At 37.2% G+C, this 19148-nt stretch overlaps 1 protein-coding gene across 1 annotated transcript in view; it reads left to right on the plus strand.

The window, feature by feature from the left end:
- LOC111218828 (polycystic kidney disease protein 1-like 2) overlaps nucleotides 1-19148 on the plus strand; it is a 43691-nt gene that overhangs the window by 2725 nt on the left and 21818 nt on the right. Inside the window, exons 4-13 of the mRNA XM_022741304.1 lie at nucleotides 2932-3042; nucleotides 6808-6998; nucleotides 11748-11940; nucleotides 12201-12343; nucleotides 12453-12638; nucleotides 14197-14334; nucleotides 14575-14721; nucleotides 17006-17091; nucleotides 17576-17696; nucleotides 17798-17929. Of these exons, the coding sequence (XP_022597025.1) occupies nucleotides 2932-3042; nucleotides 6808-6998; nucleotides 11748-11940; nucleotides 12201-12343; nucleotides 12453-12638; nucleotides 14197-14334; nucleotides 14575-14721; nucleotides 17006-17091; nucleotides 17576-17696; nucleotides 17798-17929 (1448 nt within the window). The remainder of the gene's footprint in view (nucleotides 1-2931; nucleotides 3043-6807; nucleotides 6999-11747; nucleotides 11941-12200; nucleotides 12344-12452; nucleotides 12639-14196; nucleotides 14335-14574; nucleotides 14722-17005; nucleotides 17092-17575; nucleotides 17697-17797; nucleotides 17930-19148) is intronic.

The raw sequence follows: 19148 nt of genomic DNA on the forward strand, positions 1-19148 counted from the left end.
GGTGCATTGCTGGGATAAGGCTCCAATGCCCTGAGACCTTGAACAGGATGAGCAAGTTTTGGAAAATGAAATGGATGGGTAATTGCCCCTGCCGTAAGTTAAATGCATGAATCAACATTTACTGAAAATAGATGGATATCATTTATATATCTCTCAGGCTATTAAGCTGTTAAGCTTTTATTGTGTGGCTTTTCTTCTGTCCTGAAGGGCAATTGTCCTTTTCAAATAATAGCCTGCAGTGAGACAATATGTACTTTGTCCTGTAAAAGTGGATTCAATTTCATCACAGTTTTGATCCATGCAGTGAGGCATGCATGTTTGTCGTCCTATTCAGATTTTTTTTTCTGTTGAGTTCAGCTTGATTAAATGAGAGGGACTATTATTGAAGCTAAAAGTGATATTGTGCAGATGGTCAGTTAATTGCTGTTAGTAATATTAGTAATATTATTATTATATTAGGTAATATTATGACTAGTTACATAATTTCACTCATACATTCAAGTAAATAATCATGATTAATGTATGTTTTTATTACACAGAGAAAACGATTGACCATGTTTTACCTCTAATTGACGCCCAACATCCACCCAGCACACTGATGTTGTGTGGATGTTGATGGTCAGAGAGCGTGGATCGACAATAATGAATGGTTTTACCCGTAGAAGCACTGTCTATGATTAACACAATGACGGACACACTGGCAAGTGAGGTTCTATGACCAACACAAATGGATACTCTTGGGGAGAATACACAAAACAAAGTGGTAACTCTCTCTCTCCGGGAAAGAGGTACGGGTTGGGCACACACTGCGCAGGTCAGCAAGGCTGACATACATAGACAGACATAATCAAATACATTCATATCATTTTAAATTCACATGACCATCATGTCCTTGAGCTGATGCAACGCATTTAATTAGGACTTAGCTGTGCAAAACATATATGACAATAATCAGCAACACTGTTCATAGCATCATGTGTTGCTAACACAACATTCATTAGCTCTGCTATAGTTCTTGACGTTAACTGGGCTGTGATCACCTCAAGATATAGTTAAACACAGATTAAACTAATTTAGTAAACATTTAGATAGCAAGTCAAGCCAATAATAAAAAAAATAATAATAGAAGTTATCCCAAGACACTTTCCATATAGAGACCCCTTACAGAGACCCAACAATTACCACCATGAGTAAGCACTTGGCGACAGTCATGGAAAACACAGAAAATTTAAGAAAATGCAAAATGTCTTGGAAAATTATTTCAACATTCTTCTATTTTCGGCAAAGTTATGTCCAGGATTAATGTTGAGGGCAGTATTTTGAATAGGCTGCTATCTGTTTGCTTAGCAATGCTGTGAACGCACCCTGAAGTCACATCACGTGAGTGCAAGTCGGATGATTTAGATCAAAAGTGGTCGAAGCTCTTGAAATGTACGTAAGTCACTGTTGGCTGCTAACTGTGGTAGTTTATATTAGATTTATAGATGAATGCATTCTTGTTTTAAACTGTTGAATAATGGGTTAAAATGTTTGGTTCAGTTGCTTTAGTTGACGTGCTTGCCAGCTTGTTTTGCCTGTGGCTTAAGGTTTAACTCTGGCTGAGAACAGGTTTCAGATGTGTGTTGGACATTGCTGAGAGTTGGTTCGTATAAATGGGAAGCCGGGGTTAATACAATGAATGGGAGCCCAACTGAATGTACGTATGTATAAACACCGGCTACATACTCGCTAACGGCACTTTTTAGCATCTTTGTTAGCTTTGTTTGTTGTTCAACTTTAGTCGCAATAGCTCACAGCGGTTGTGATTACTCTCGTTAAAGACTCCACTACCCAGCAGCAGCAAATATTCTTAGCAAGTTCAACTTTGAATTGTACATTTAGCTCTGTAAAGATTAAGCTAGATTTGTCAGTAGGGAAAATTCAATATTCTTAAATTTTACACACTTTAAATACACTAAACACAGTTTGTAGGTCATTGATAAGGCCAAAATAACAAATAAACTACCAACAGAAATAAAATAACAATTAACAAACAACATTTTACCAGGCTTTACTGACTGTAACTGACCATAAATAACAACAACTGGTAACACTTTTAACAGCAATTTTAAGTTAAGACAGTTCACACCTTTACTGTGTGTTTAAGGCTAGTTAATGAGTATTGCTAAGGCTCTGTGTTTGACATGTGTTTGTGGAGAGTCTCCTGTGCAGCTGATCAACAATAATACTGATTAAGTCCTCTACTGACACAGTTTGTCAGGAGTGAAGCTGTGTTTACACTTCAGGCATCTCTAATGTGAGATTTTGCATTAATGTCGAATATCTGGCATTTATCCAGTGTCTGGTATGAGAGTGGGATTTTCATGCCTGGTAATGTTCCAACCTTACATTTTCCATAGTAACACAGCTTCTCATATGCATGTAGTGTTTTCATCATGCTGCCCTTGACTGATTCAACATTTCTGAATTTCACATTATTCAATGCCGATTTCATACACATAATACACATACCACAAATTCCTGCCATAATGTTTAGAATACAGGCTTCTTCTTTATAATGTTGAAAATTAGTTGGTGGCTGTGGCTCAGAGGGTCAAACACGTTGTCCACTAGTGACAGTGGTAGAAAGTTTCCCCAGCTCCTCCTGTCTGCACATCAAAGTGTCCTTGAGCATGAAACTGAGCTTGAGCAGGATGGGGCCTGTGTGAGTTTGTGTGGGTGAATGTGAAGTGATTTGTTCTGTACTTATTTTAAAAGCATGATGATGAAGGATGATGACTGTGAGTTGTTATTTGTAGGGTTGTTGTGTGAGCACAAACCTTCATCACCAAAACACTAAACATTAAGTAGTAATGTGCAAAACTTTCTACGAAGTCATTGTCATTGCCGTGTGTTATCAGTAGCTGATTATGTTCTCTGTGTGTTTTCCAGCCCACTGCAGCGGCCGTCAGGTTTGCCTGATTGCTGAAGTTGTGAACTCCTTTGGTGAATCCTGCCCTCAGCTGGGGAGCTACCTGTCTGTGGATTACCACTGCAAAGATGGTCGGTCACACTAATCCTAGTCAATCAGTTCAATAATAAGTCTCTCAAGGGGAAAATCATACTTTCTACATCCAGTAGATGACAAGCAAGTCTGATTGTCTCTTAGACCACCCCTTTACTATAGTATATCCAGTCTTTTCAAAATTCATTGGACAAGCCAATAAAGAAATTTGTAGAGAACCACACAAAACGTGACAACCTGTCAAAGTCAATTAAGTTTTTCCAATTTCTAATATGTGTCTTTGTTATGTTTAAAAAAATACTGAGGCGTAAAGGAGCCATTTGTAAATTTTGCTATTGCTACATAACCAGCATTAGCATTAACAGCTGTTTATTTACCAGTCTAGTAGCAACATCGTAAGTTCAGCATCAAACTTCATTCCTTTACTCACCAAGATCTGTCTCCAGTTGTGGAAAGCAACACCAACGTTAATTTGTCACTTTCTGATATCAACTCACTGTAGCTCTTGTCAAGCAACAATCACCACCACCCGTTCCCAGCAAGAAACCATGCTCAGTGGCAGAGAAAATCCCCATTAATGCTTCATGCAGGCTCCCTCCCAACTTTCTGACATGTTACATTATTAAAAGTTCAGGCATAAATAATAAAATGAATGGTGGCTGAATTCAATGCAGCTGCTTCAGGTTAGGGTCCTGGGTCAAAGGTCCTGTGCATGCTAGTCAGATTTCCATCCAAATAAAACACAGGTTTTAACCATAAGATTGGCAAAAAGAAAATGCAAATAAATGTGTTTCCATGTTGTTATATGAACCATTTCAAAAGAAGAGGGTGCAGTAAGAAAAGAAAGGTAAAAGAGCTTAAAAATGTGTTGGTGATGTGGCATTTTAAGTGTTTTTCATGTCTTCTTTCCATGAAGGTTGAAGTCATGGCTTACTGGGACAGTTGAACAGAGCAGAGCCATAGCTAATGTTATTAGTAACATTTGTACTTTTCCTAAAATGAGAAGTCAAAATGTCTGCTATGAAAAATACCTATTTTACCTATATTTTCTATTCATAGCAACAGTGAGTGTTAATATCAAGCACTAAACCCAAACACATGCTTTAAAATGTTTTTCACAGACTAGTTCTATTAAGTATTTTTTTATACAGTATCTGCTTGATTTTACCTTAGACTAAACCAGTGGTTCTCAAAGTGGGGTTCAGGGACCCCCAGGGATCCTAGAGAACATTCCTGGGGGTCCCCAGCAAAAAGGGGAATAATTTATTCTCTCAATAATTCCATCCATAAGTGACAATGACAGAATGTATGACTATTTTGGTCATGGGTTTCAAACATATAAAAGCAAATATTTTGTCTGATGGGGGTCCGTGATGATCGGGGTGTCAGTTTAGGGGTCCTTGTTGTGAAGAGGTTTGAGAACCACTGGACTAAACTCTTACCTTCAAGTACTTTTATTTATCTTGAATCATTTTATGTTTACTTAACAGTTCTACACTCGTTTTTATCATAGTGACTTATTATATTATAACCTTGAAATGTGAATGAATGTGAAACCCATTAAACATCCATCAACCTTTTTCAGCATGATCTTTGATCCTGATTGGTTTAAGTAAGTTAAAACAATGTGAGCAAAACCATTTCATGATAGTGGTTAAAATTGATTTATTCAATCTGTTCATGTCATTATATCGCATTCATCAATGGAAATGAGCAAAGCAGACACTTGCACAGAGCAAATGAAGAAAGTCATGAGACTGACAGAAAAACGCTCAGATCTCACTGCTGTATTTCATATCCCTCTGTGCCTCTCTGCTCTCTGCTGAGATGAGGGTGATCTTTGCTTGTTTGTTGTTTGGAAACCCAGTTGGTTATTGGCGCTTTGCTACACTTCTGGTCTGGTTTCTCCCCCCAGGACTCACACTGACAGTGAGCGCTGTGGCTGCTGTTTTTCATGACATCACCATCAGCATCAAGTGGCTTTTACAATTGTCATGGAGAAAACTTGTGTGCAGGCTAAGCACCGGGGATGGCCGTGTCATTTATCTGGAGAGTCCACAGGGGTGAGTACTAACATTCACAGACTATGTGGGTTTGAAATGAAATAAAAAAAAAAAAAAAGAAAATTAAATCAGCACTCTACTGATTTTCCACATTAATGTTACTTTTAAAAAGGAGCTCTCCTCTGCATGTGAAAGCTTCCATATTGACTCCTGCAGCTCTGGAGGATCTTGTAAAGTTATAACCCTGATGATGTGATTGTTTAACTCGAGACTTCAATTTTATGACAGATTGAAAGGGTGACAACATGTAGACGTGGACGGTGACAGGCATAAACATCTAACAGTCAGGAAAGGTCTAACAAAAAACGTAGAATTATCAGAAATGTTGCACCAAACTTGAGACTAAAAGTCAACATATCTCTGTCTCAGCTGCTTCAGTTTTTAATATGTCCCTCAACTTTAACAAAGGTAACTACTAAATTGTTAGAATACCCCTGTAACCTAATACAGATGGTTTAGGGAATAAAGAAAATAACATTAACACTCCATATAGAACATAAAAAAATGTTGCATGACGATACAAGCTATAATATGCTGCCAGTTAGTGTTTGTCACTCTATATATTATGTGCCTATATATGGGTCCGTCTTATCCTTCTTGGTTAGATGTATGATGGATGTTTACATTATTGGGTTTAAAACTTTTGCATTTACAGATCATAATCCAAATGTACTATAAACGAAATAGTATCTTATCAATGGCAGTAACAGCTGAAATATCGTCATATATTATTAAATGTTAAAGTTATGTCAAGAATCCAAGTATAAGAAACTGTGATGCACTAAAATCACATCTGCTGTAAGTCAATTTATTATGTTTTAGCACTTGTTGATAATGTTCCTAGACCACATACTGCTTTCATTTTTCATGCAGTTCTCGAAATAATATGACACATCAGTAATAATATATTTCAAGTAAGGCCTGTTGTTTTTCTGCACGTGGAATTGGTTTAAAAAAAAAACAAGCAACTGAGAAAGATTTTCTTATAATCTAAGATGATGGACTGATTGTTTCTCCTCACATTTCTGTCAGGTAAATACTTGTGTAATACTGAAATTTTACTTTTATTACATTCATTAATCAGTTAGCGAGAAATGCCTGCAGCGTATAATCTTTAATTAGACCATATTGTCAACACACAGGCTACTGCCATGAAATTAGACACCAACTTCTATAATCATTTATGTGAATATATCTCCAATTTTCATTGTTGGAAAAACAACTGGTTCAGTTTTTTAAGTGCCGGTTTGTGTATGGCAGACTGTATGTAATCTGAATTAATTCTTTATGTCCAGAAATCAAAGACAAACTATGAAATGTTTCTCCATGTGCTTTTTCTCAGGTTAAAGAGTAGCGTGATACATGAATATACTTATCCAAGTTCATTTGTTGTGGCAGTTGAATGCAGCAGCAATGACACACACATTTCAGCCCAGAGAACAATTACCATCCTGGAACCTGTCACAGAGCTTGCTGTCATCGGGTGCCATGCTGGAAAGCTGTTTTTTAATGCAACAAACTGCAAAGCCCTGTATGGAGGGGCATTTCATATTCAAATGGAAGTAAAAGCAGGTAGGGACCAACACAATGAAAATATACCATAATTCGTCTTGTCAAATTTGACATCACTGGTTAAAAGTATCAGGTTTTGGTGTTGGAGTTTTGTATATTTTCTTTTCTCAGATGTTGAATTTGAAATCTTCTTCACTGATGTATTTCTCTTTCCTTTTATTTCCGGAGGTTCAAATGTGACTTACAGAATCCAGAGTGATGAAACGATGCTGTCTGGTTTATCATTGGTCAGAGGAAATGTTCCCCACAACATCACAGTGACTCCGGAAATGGTGAAGCAACTCGGGCCTGGTTGCCACCAGCTGATCCTTTATGCATACAACATGGTCACGTTCCCTGAAGTGTCCACAGACCTGCAGGTAAATCGACTATAAATGAGTAAAGGTGTTGTCTACTGTCAATGAAGGAATAGCAGGTAACTTGATACATATTTCCTTCATGTTTTTGTGTGATTGTGGAAGTGGCATATAAAATATAAAGAGTTAACATTTTGATCATTTGATGAAGGAGTTGATTGGAGTTAAAGCTTTTTCCTAATCACAAATTAAATTTAACCTTTAATTACAGCATCACACCAGACAATTAGTGGCATATCTGCAAACACCAGAACACAGTGGACGCACCACCCCTCTGAATTTCATCACCTCAGAGTTTAAAATTCTATGCTTTAATCCTGGTGTCTCTGTTAGGCTAATCAGTGTTACACTTTTAAACAGGGGAATGTGGTGTGAAAATTAATCATTGATCTAAGTTTAATCAGTTAAGGTGCTGCCAGGGTGCCATGTTAAACAGATGGTTTTTGATCATAGGCCATAAAGCAGAATCAGTAACTTCTTTAAAATCACTTCTTCAAACTAATTTTATAGACTTGCTTTTATGTGATGTCGTCTTTTTATCGTCGTATATATCGTATACATTATCATTATCATTATTATTATTATTATTAATGTCTATGCCACAGCAACAAATACTTTCTCTAGTAAACTTTTGTATTAGACACAGGCTTAACCACTGTTCTCCATACCACAGCTATTAGACGTGTTATGAAATGTTAGGGAATGTCTTAGGTTTTACAGCTAGCTCACAGTTTTAGAATAGCAATAGAAAATCGTATTATATATATCTATATGCATTTTTTTCCCTCACTAAACAATTGCAAAGCCAACTTTGTAAAATGTTAAAACCAGCATTGCTTACGTTCTTGTTTACTGGTCGTCCTCCTTGCCTTTGTTGATGCGTGCCTAGACCAAACAAAATTAGGTCCCAATTGTAAAAACATTGCTCTGTAATGCTTTAAACTTTCATTCATTAATTCACAGTTACCAATAACACAATGAAAAACCACCAGTAAAACCGTGTAATAAGACATACTTTACAGATTAAGTTGTTATCGTTGTTAATGATTGATATACTGCTGATTAATATTTTGCCATCCCTCAACATACTTTAGTGAAGGTCAAGGGTTTCAGATTCTAGACCAAAAACCACTTTTAAATGACGTACTGACTATGATGGCTTATTGTGAACTGGAAACATTATCTGTTGTGATAAGTTTTACCCACTAGTGATATGAGAGAGAAATTAATGTGTTTCTCACTGTAATTCTTCATATAATGCAGGTGTGTGTTTTAGAGAAAGTAGCCGGACTTAAGGCATCCGTGTTGACAGAGAGGGATGGCTGTTTAGACTCTTCAGATACTACTGTTGGTGTTTCCCTTGAACGGGGAGCGCCTGTGCTGCTGCTCTTCTCTCTGACAGGAGACAACAGCAATTTATTCTATGAAACCAGAGAAATGAATGCGGGGAAAGGAATTTTTCATATCAGACACACAGTTCAAGGTATGGAAGACATAGCAAAAGAGGGTGCCACATATGAGGCAAAATACCACTCTAATACAATGATTTCTGAAACACTTTAACATAACGATTAGAAACAAGCAGAATAAAGAACATTGTGTGTATTTAATTTACATTTCTCTTGTTTAAGCAGTGTTTAACTGAATGTTTTTTTACAGGCAGTGTAAAAGTGAAACTCAGAGCAAGAAATGTCTTCTCGTCTCTGGACGTGGATGTGGATAAGTTTGCTTCCTGTGGCAAAGATTCAGTAGTTAAACTAAATGGTCATAATGACCATTGGCTGAACATTAACAAGAGACAGGTAAAACATTTTTTTTTTTTAACACAGTAGTAGTTTTGGTGGCAGTGTGGGGTGATGTTTTACAGAGGAATACTTCCCAACTTTCAGTATACTGTAATATTTATAAAACCTTTTGTTCATTTTCAGAGAAAGCAACACATTAGAGTTGTCAGATCTTCATTGAAAATAATTGCAAAACCTTCACCTTCAGTATCTACCAAACTGAAAAATATCACACTTTCCATAAGAGACGGACCCGACCTAACAGATCCAGAGAAACAATACCAGTGGGTGTGCAGTAAGTATCATATTTTTCTACTTAAATGTGAGAGCAGTGAGATCAAGAATTAAATGTTTAGTCTATGTTTCAACATATTTTGATGTTTTGCTCGTGCGTTGCTCGGCGGGACATTAGGACAGAACATTATGTGCAGGTTTCTCATTTCTAACCTGGAATTGTCAATTTTGCCTGCTAAAATGACAACTGTCGCTGGCAGAATTTATGAGCTTTAACTAGCTAGCTGATCAAACCAGCTTATGCTCCGTGAGTTGATAGAAAACTCTACTCTGCACTTTTCAGTATATCCATCCCAATATCCCAATATATCGTTTTAAAACAATAAGAATCTTGTAAAAAGGGATCTTGAATATGCAATAGAGTAAGTATGATGAGGAGAAATGTAAGATTTCATTCCAACACAACCTTGTTTGGCTGTGTAGCTTATTCCTTTTTGGGTTTGTATCTTACATATCCTGCTTTTTATTTTCAAACTGTCTCTTTCATTTTAAACGTTCCTAGAGAAAAGGCTTTTAGGATGAGAACCCCACCCAATGTGTTTGACTAAAGTAATGCCATCTTGAATAATGTTGGCTGGAGTTGGTGCAGTGTAAATTTCCCCAAAGCCAATGAAGAGCAATACAGAGCTGTTAACTTTAGCTTTAACTCTGATGGCATCCAGGGCAGGCTTCCACACACTAGTGAAATCCTGCACAGTGCTAGTTGTGACCAGGGCTTTTTTTAAATTTTTTTATTAACATAACCTGTAACACCACAAACTAATGTAGAGGTCATTAGTTCAGACAGGACCTGATTAGTCAAGATACAAAAGTCATTAACTGTACCCATGCTAAATAATGAAATAATTTTTTGGGTTTTATTCTTGCTGATCAGAGTCAGTATCCATAACTATCAGGCTACTTCCACATTACTGCTAGTTTTAAAACTCTTCTATTTTGCTATGTTTACGCCTGGTGTCCACACTACTCCGGAGTTTCCGCCCTTAAAACTCAGACTTTTGGAAATGGTTGCGCGCAATATGCGTTTTCAGGTGTGATTGTATGGACAGAGATCATTACTGTTATGGAGCTAAAACAGTCTGGACAGAGATCGTCTTTGGCGTTTTTAAAACGAAAACATAGTGTAGCTGTAGACTCAGAATATTTTACAAGCTGAACATTAGTCTTAAGTGTTTTATATCTGCCTGAATTGCAGTGGTATAATGACTTTCCTTGTGATCCACAGGACATCCCTGTAAATGCAAAGGAGAATTTGAGAATTTGATTCACACCATCAAAGAAAGCTGCATACCAAATCCATTTCAATTTAACAAGTATCGTTTTATTGTGAAAGAGGGAGATGATAAAGAAGTGGAAGAAACTCAATCCATATGCATCACCCTTACTCCTGAGCCTGACAAAGAAGCTTGGCTAAGGTACTTGATCTTTTTGAAAATCATATTCTCTCACCACGAGGAGCACTCATCTGTGTGCCTTATCTGCCGGAGTGCAATTTTCTTATATTGGAAATCTGTTGAGGAGGTGAAACAGTGGAATTAACATTTTTAGCTCTATTGACTTCAGTAAATTATTGAAGGAAATGAGACAACTTTGTAAATGAGTTATATCTCACTTACTTTAGAACAAAAGGTGTTATTTTAACGTGAAGTTCTTTTTCTTTGATTGAATATAACATCATAAATTACCAGATCAAGCAGATAAATTGCTGATCAGTCAGCCTATTTATACTGGTGCACAGTATAAATAGCATTAAACTCCATTACTAGACAGCTTTTTTTGAGATGTAAACATACTAATTGTGTGTTAACCAAATTGTCTGTGTACTTGTTGTGCTATAGTCTCACTTGTACTCAAGGCTGTGGCCCAGTGGGGAGAGGCAGAGATGCAAAAATTAAAATGAAATGTAGGAAAAGCGACGTGTGTTCAAAAGTCGTGTGGTACATTGAGGACCAACGTGATCACAGATATTGGCCAGTAAGTTTGAAAAATAAATTCTGACTTGTTTAAGACTGAGAAATCAGATACTGTTAAATGATGTAAAAGGAACAATTTGCCATTGACTTAATGGATTTGCATGTTAATTTATTTACAGGATGAGACAAAGAGCTGCTACAAAAACGCAGGGAAAAGGCCACTTGTACAGAGACAGGGTGGCGGGACTGAATACACTGTGAAATATGAGCATCTTGCACTGGCCAAGTTAAAGGGTCAGAGTGTCACTGTGGTGGTAACTTATGGTGTGTATGCATTAGTCGATAATACGGTGTTAAAGCTACTTGTGAATTATCTTGCCAAGGTGATTTTTGGGTTCCAGACCAATCATGAATTTGTACCAGTGTTACAAAAGTATGGAGGTGACAAAAGGTTAATGATCAGAGGAGTTTTTTTCATTTACATACTCGTTTAACTAAAAGAGATAAAAAAAAAAGATAAAATTAAATTCATCTGAAAACTCCACCCATTGCAAAACAATCAGCACTATTTCAATTCAAAGGAATGATTTTAAAGATGTTTGTCTTTCTCCTTTTCTCCATAACAAACCATTCAATACAAAATAGCACCTTTATATCTTTGAAATAATACAAATTACACATTCTCCTTTTATTTTTATATCAAAGGGGGTTCTGAACCTCTTTTCACAAAATACAACATAAAGACATCATCATCTACACAGAACCCGTCATCTACCACCAAACTACCAGCTGCCGATGTTACGACAGCCAAACCTGGAGAGAAAACACCAGCCGCTGCTGGTCCTGTTACTACAGCACCGGGCATGATCAGCAGCAGCACTATCACCACTACCAATGCTATAACCAGGGATACAACTTTACCATCAACCACCAACAATGCTGATAGCCTGTCATGTAGCATATCCCCAACAAATGGAACAATCTTTACAGCTTTCAGTATAACTTGCAGGACTGAAATTCCCTGTTCCAAATGTCGCTATTGTTTTAAGACTGAGGGTAAGTACTCAAGGTTGCCTAAATCTCTTAGTAAGAGACTGATGCATCTTACTCCAACAATCTAAATTACAGTGTCTTACTGTTTTTAGTACTCACATAATGATTAATTGTGTACAAATCTATTAATCCAACTTATTATCTTGTTTCAAAATTGTCAGGTAAGAATCTGCGTTGCAGCAAGAACAGGAAAGTGAAATCTGTGTTCCTTCCCCACGGCGACAGCCGTTCTGATTACAAGCTGATAATCACAGCCGCTGCAAAAGATAAGAGCTTTGTAGTTCGCACCACTATAACTACACAGGTTGGTCAAAAACATGATGATTCGAATAAGGATGTCAACAGAACAAGACCTAGGGTAATGCTCTGCTTCTCCACTACACTACTATAAGAAAATGGCTTTTTCTCTTCAGGTGAAGGACTCCATAGAAGACTCTGGCTCTTCAGTAGATGCTCTTAAGGCATCAGTGGAGGATACTGTGGCTCAGCTGAAGAAACAAGGCATACTGTCAGGAGAAACCATGGGACAAATCTTCAGTTCTGTGTCCGACAAACTGAACAGTCAATCTGATGAATCAAAAAAAGCTGATAGACAAAAGGTAAACCCAGTTCGCACAATATGATTGAATTAGTAATGACGCATTGAATTTGCATTCATGTCTGACATCAATTGATGCCTTTTATTGTACAACCTCTTGTGTGCTTGCTGCCTGTCAAATATTATAAATAGTCAAATATTACGACTACATACAGTAATGCAGCTATAGCATTTTCTTTCCTCAAAAGACTCAAATTTAACCACCTCCTCTACAGGCTGGCGAGAAATTGTGAGAACGTTGAGCAAATTGCAGGTTGTGACGTCGGGTGACAAAATCACATGTTCCAAATGTCTCATGCCATCGCACAATTAGCCAATGTTGGATTTTGATGAACCTGATTTTCATTTCCAACTAAAATTTATCATCTGTCCAATTATCATCTGTCTTTCTGATGTTACATTGATGTCTGGTGCCACTGGGCTGAGTCCTCTTCATTAGGGGTCCAAGCAGCGAAGGGAGCAAAGGGAACCCCTTTTTCTTCTCGTTAGTATTATTTTTTTCTCGGTTAAAAGTGTTCATGCAGCAAAAATTACTGCACAACATTTTCTTTTTTGCTCTGTGTTGGATTCAAAGTCACCAAATTAATTGATAATGATTCACCTAAAACCAGTAGAATAATGTGTGTTTTTTTTCAAGACTTTCACACCAACATTTTGACAGTTTTTTAAAGTGAAACAAGCAAAAATACCGCAGTTTTGCACATGTGATGTCATTGCCTCAACTTGTGTGAAGGCGTGTGCAGCACATGGTTACCCAGTGGCGCAACCAGTAAGTCACCTTCTCTGGGGATACCAAGGTCAGGGGTTTTGAAATCCCAAATGGCCCTAAGTCCTGTTTCAGCCAGAATTCTATAGCAATTCATACATATGGTATTTAAACGCTTGCAAGCTGTTTGGACCCCGATAATTGCAGCTTGCAGCTATATTTTAAAATATTTTTAATATATTATTTTTATTTCCAATATATCTGTTGGCAGTCGGTACATTGAGACATTGGGCTCAGGTGCAGTGCCAGCGCTAGTACAAATGTAGTTTTTATGCAATTTTTTTTTTTTTTTTTTTTTTTTCCCAGCTGTTTTATAATTTAATGCCACCAAATGAATGTGTTAGTGCATATGTGGGAGAGAGGAACAGCTTAAGGTGATTAGGTAGTGCAGTGCAATTCTGGTTCTCATTTTGGCAGGAAATTGCATATGTGTTCAAACCTGTTGAGACCACCTATTATCGCAAACGCAGGGATTTTTGTGGCTTTATCTCGCAGAGGCGCACATACAGACCTCCGAAATAAAAAAATAAAAAAAACACTTTTCAGTCATGTCAAGTTTGGCCTCTTCCTGCTTGGTACATTTCCCATTCACAGCTGATTGAGAAAAGATTACCAACAATATCATCCACATGAGTGTAATGATGGTGACCCAGAGTTCTGCAGAAACATCGATACTATTGTTATATATGATGAGTGAGCTGCATGCAACTTGTGGAATGTGGTATCTTTTCTCTGTAGCTCACTCACCTGTGGTTCACCTGTATTCAACATACACACATTTTGTCTGTTAAAGCTTCGTGAACAGATGCTGGACATAATGATTGACACAGTGACAGAGGTTCCCACCAACTCTGCAGAAGAAGTTCAGGCGATAGCCAGCGGTCTTACTGCTGTCGTCCAGAGAGGCACTGAACTCAGCTCCTCTGCTCAGGTACTGTTAACCCCACACTGAATAAAATAGGACATTATAGGAGAGAGGAATAAATTATCACTGCATGAATACACTAGGTGTTGCTTTCACTGAGGTGTAAGGCTTTATGTTGATGAATCATCATTGTCTTGAGATTTGTGGTCTTGTGTAGGAATATCCTTGACAGCAAAAAAAAAAAAAAAAAAGAAAAACCTCCAAAAAAATGTAGTCCTGATTGTAAGAGTTGATTCTGACCTGCAGGCAGAGGCTTCATTATTATTTGCCAAACTCAGCTCATCTCTTCTCCACATGGACATGAACAAAAGTGAAGAAAACATGGAAGAAATATACACTGCAGCCAGCACCATTGTGGAAGGAACAAGCAATATCCTGAGCTATTCTTCCAATGTGAGTTGTTTAACCTTAAAGCCCCTGCTGATGGGATTGCTTATTGTTATTATTATTATTATTACTTCTTAGGGAAGGTTGGTTGATTTAAATTGGTGATTTGAATGTGATTTGGCTCATCCAAGGAGTATTTACAGTGCCCAAACGTTCGGTTTTTCAGCATTTCTGTTGGTTCCCCATTTACTTCTAATCAAGACAGGCACCATCTAGCTTAAATTGTATCTCTTAAGTTTTTTTGTACTCAGTGCACAAAGTGAGTGCTGTGTGACAATGGTCACATGATGACATGATGGACTATGTTGGTCTATCACTAAGTTCTTGGATCAAAATGTCAGGAACAATAAGTATAGTGACCAGGAGCTTGGCCATTGATTAATCACCCATCTTACCTGGAATATTCATCTTAATGTCTGTCTGAATTTGCAGATGACTGACAAAAATAAGCAACCTCTCCCTTGCCATAAATGCTGTTATCTTTTGCAGAAAAACATCTCTGATGCTATCCTTGTTGCCCTGGAAAATACACAGAGTGCACTATTGATATTTAAAGATGTTAACAAGGGGCCAACTATTATCCAACAAGCTAATATTAGCCTTTTTGTTAACAGGTAAGTTCAAGCCATGAAGTAGATAGACAAAACAACAGCTCAAACCACACTACACACTATACTTTTGCTTTCAGGAAGATAGTATGTATGGTATATATGTATGGTAAAGCTGGTTGTCTTAGTTTAGAATAAAGACAAAACAGGGGGAAAGAGCTTGCCTGGCTTTGTCTAAATGTAACAAAATCCATCTTCCAGGACATTTAAAGTTCACTAATTAAAACTTTATATCTAGATATGAAGGTTATGTTATTTTTAGAGATACAGTAATCCACCCTACCATTTAATCCAGTTAAAATCTTGTTAATCTTGTTTAAAGGAGCTATTTGTAAATTTTGCTGTTGCTACATAGCCAGTGTTTGCATTATTAGTTGTTTACTTACCAATCTTACTGAGAGCCATTGTTCAAGTCATGTACTGAACATTATTAATATATCTCTTCACACTGGCATCTTTCCAAATGCCTTCAAAACTGCTGTTGTAAAACGCTTACTAAAGAGACTCAACCTAGTCAGTAATGTTCTGACCAACTGTAGGCCAATATCTAATCTTCCATTCATTAGTAAGATACTTGAAAAGAGTCTCAGTGCAAATAAACTCCTTTCTTAAAGAAAACAATATCCTGGAGGAGTTTCAGTCAGGCTTTAGAACAAACCACAGCACTGAAACTGTTCTGACTACAATAATCAGTGACCTCAGACTAAACTCTGATAAAAAAAATAAGGTGTCAATTCTTGTCCTCTTAGACCTAAGCGCGGCGTATGATACGATTGACCATAATATCTTGATCAATTGTCTTGAAAAGTTGGTCGGTCTTTCTGATCAAAGGGAGAAAGTTTAGGGAGCTACCATTATTATTCTCACTGTACATGCCACCACTTGGTGACATCATCGACAGCACAATGGTTATTTCCACAGTTATGCGGATGCCACACAACTGTACATCTCTGCTGAACCAAATGATGCTGCAGCTATAAACTCCATTACTACCTGTCTTATAGCAATAAATAAATGGATGCTCAAAAACTTCTTAAAGTGAAATGAGGACAAAACTGAAATCCTACTAGTCATCCCCAAAACAAAAAGAGAAATGCTGTTTAATAACCTGGGGAAACTGACTCCCTGGATTAAATCCAAGGTTACAAGTCTTGGTGTTATCTTGGATTCAGATCTTAGCTTCAAGTCCCACATCAACAAGGTGACAAAAACATAATTTTTCCACTTTAGAAAATAGTTAAAGTACGGCCATTTATAACCAAAAGATGCTGAAAGATTGATTCATGCCTTCATTTCAAGCTGACATGATTACTGCAACACACTTTTTACTGGGCTCCTGAAAAAAAACACTGAGAGACTTCAACTCATTCAAAACTCTGCAACTCTGCTATTAACCAGAACCGAGAGAAGAGAGCACATTAGTGTAGCTGCTCTTCACTGCCTTCCTGTCACATTTAGAATTGATTTCAAGGTCCTCCTTCTAATATATAAAGGCCAATGGGCAAGGACCAAGCTACATTGCTAACTCCCTGATTAACTATTAACTTCTAAGAGATTACTAAGAACACTGAGATCTGCTGCTTTATTGAAGGTTCCCAGCAACAGTCATAGGAATAATTGGGGATGCAGCCCTTGTCAGTTATTGCGATGCACTGTGCGTGTGGGTGCTTCCTTACCCTCAGGGAGCAGAACGTAAACTGGGTGGCCCTCCTGCGGAAGTTGCAAATGAGTACTCGCTCACCTGGAAGCAGAAGTGTCAGCTTGGCCCGTTAATGATTTATTATTTTATTCATTATTTTATTTGTGCTACATTTCTTGTATGAAAGATGCTATACAAATAAAGTTTATTATTATTATTATATTTAGTATAGTAGCAGTGCTACTTCTTCAGGGCAGACTCTTTTCACCACTGGAGACAGCTCTTGGCAAATAAAGGTTTCGTTCTCCTAAACTGGTAAGTATACAGCTCTTAATGCCAACGTTGGCTATGTAGCAATAGCAAAACTTACAAATAAGTCCTTTCACATCATTCATTACCATCTGAAAGATTAACAGAAACAGCACTGAAACTCAACACACATTCAAACTGTAGAGCAATACTTTTGGCCTGTACACCATTTGCGTCAAATAATTTTTTGGCAAGATTCCATAAAATGATTCGAATGCAGCAGTAGGCGTGGTAAAGACAGCTAGGGAACTAAAATTCAAAACAAGTTTAAGTTTAATATGAGTCTTTTTCTTTTTTCTTGCAGAGTGAATCCAGGAAGTTTGCACACGGATTCTTTAAATATTCCCAATTGTTCCTGCCCCTCATTTTCTCTCCCAGAACTACCCTCCAACATATTTCCTTCAGAAGAACCAGTGGATATACGAGTAAATTTGTGTTAATGTGTCAAATCCAAGTTATTTTCAGTTACAAGTGTCTGCCTTGATCATGTGGTTAAAATTTATTTTTTCTTTGAATACATTTACAGATGCTGAGTTTAGATAAAAATCCATTTTCGTGGAATGAGAGAGGAAACATCAGTGGGTTAATTGGTGCTTTATCCCTTACAACAAAAGATGGCTCCAGAATCAATGTGGAGAATTTGAGTGAGAAAATTGAGGTCAGTGTAGCATCTGAACACTTTTCTATAGGCTGCTGTGCTCTCCTGCTGAGAGCATGTTCTCCGAGGGGACAAATCTCTGCCTTCTTTAAAGAAAAACAGACTTCAGTTTCAACAAGACAAAGTGCTGAGGGAGCCTGTACTAGAAGGAGCACACTGTGAAATAAAAACTAGGCCTGATCTTGTATGGCGGATGTACATTTCTTCATGTCCAAAACCGATATTTTTCAGGAAATTAAAAAAAGGTTTTTAAAATAATCAAGCAACGCAAGATTTTGTCAGCACTGATTTATGGAAAGAAAAAAAAAAAGTGTTCTGCCTGACAGAGATGATTTACAGTATATTAAATTAAGCATATAACCTGTTACAGCTGTTGTTTTAGCAAGTAAAATAAATTTGCTTAAGGCTCCATTTACTCCATTTTATTTTAATGCAGCAGGCAGCTGGTACTAAATGTGTTCAATCTTCTGTGACTGATTCAACATAAGAGGAGCACACCTAGAACTGCTCTTGTGCAAGTGGTTATGTTTAAAAGGCCTATATAGTTTTTTTTTTTTTTAATTTATGCAAATCATAAATTAACAGCGATGGAGACTCATGCACTGAGCTGGAAACACACAGCTCCTTGAATAATTGTAGGATCTTTTATATTTTTATCTCCACTTGACAACTGTGCTCATTATACTCTTAAAGAGTCTGGCAAATGAAATGTCATGATTTTCTATGGCTGACTGTGGTAAACACAGTCACGTGTAAATGAGAGAGGCCAGGCAGTCCACAGTTTGTTCATTCTGGATATGTTGTTTATTATTACTTAACCTGTTGCTGTTATTCACACTCATTAAAATTGAGAATTTTTTTTTCTTATCTGTAACTGCAGTTGGTACCATAACCACACATCCGCTTTAGAGAAAACTAATTTTTAAGACACTAAGCTTAAATTAAATGAAGGTCATTTACCAAACCCATACACATTTGAGCCTGACGCACAGCTACAAATTGCAGGGCTAATTAAAAAAAGTTACGCTGATGTAATTCAGCTTGTGAGCCAAAATTATGTCAAGCTAAGACTGTAAATGAGGATACTAGAAAGCACACTCTGATATACTACCTGCCCGGTAAAATCTTTGATTCTATTGTAAATTGTTAAAACTGGGAATAATTGTTTTTGCATTTTTAAGCAAAGCATCTGAATGAATATCTGTTTTCTGGCATTTTG

The sequence above is a fragment of the Seriola dumerili genome, unplaced genomic scaffold (genome assembly GCF_002260705.1).
Source record: "Seriola dumerili isolate Sdu_G_001 unplaced genomic scaffold, Sdu_1.0 BDQW01000052.1, whole genome shotgun sequence".
In the NCBI taxonomy this organism is placed as follows: domain Eukaryota; kingdom Metazoa; phylum Chordata; class Actinopteri; order Carangiformes; family Carangidae; genus Seriola; species Seriola dumerili.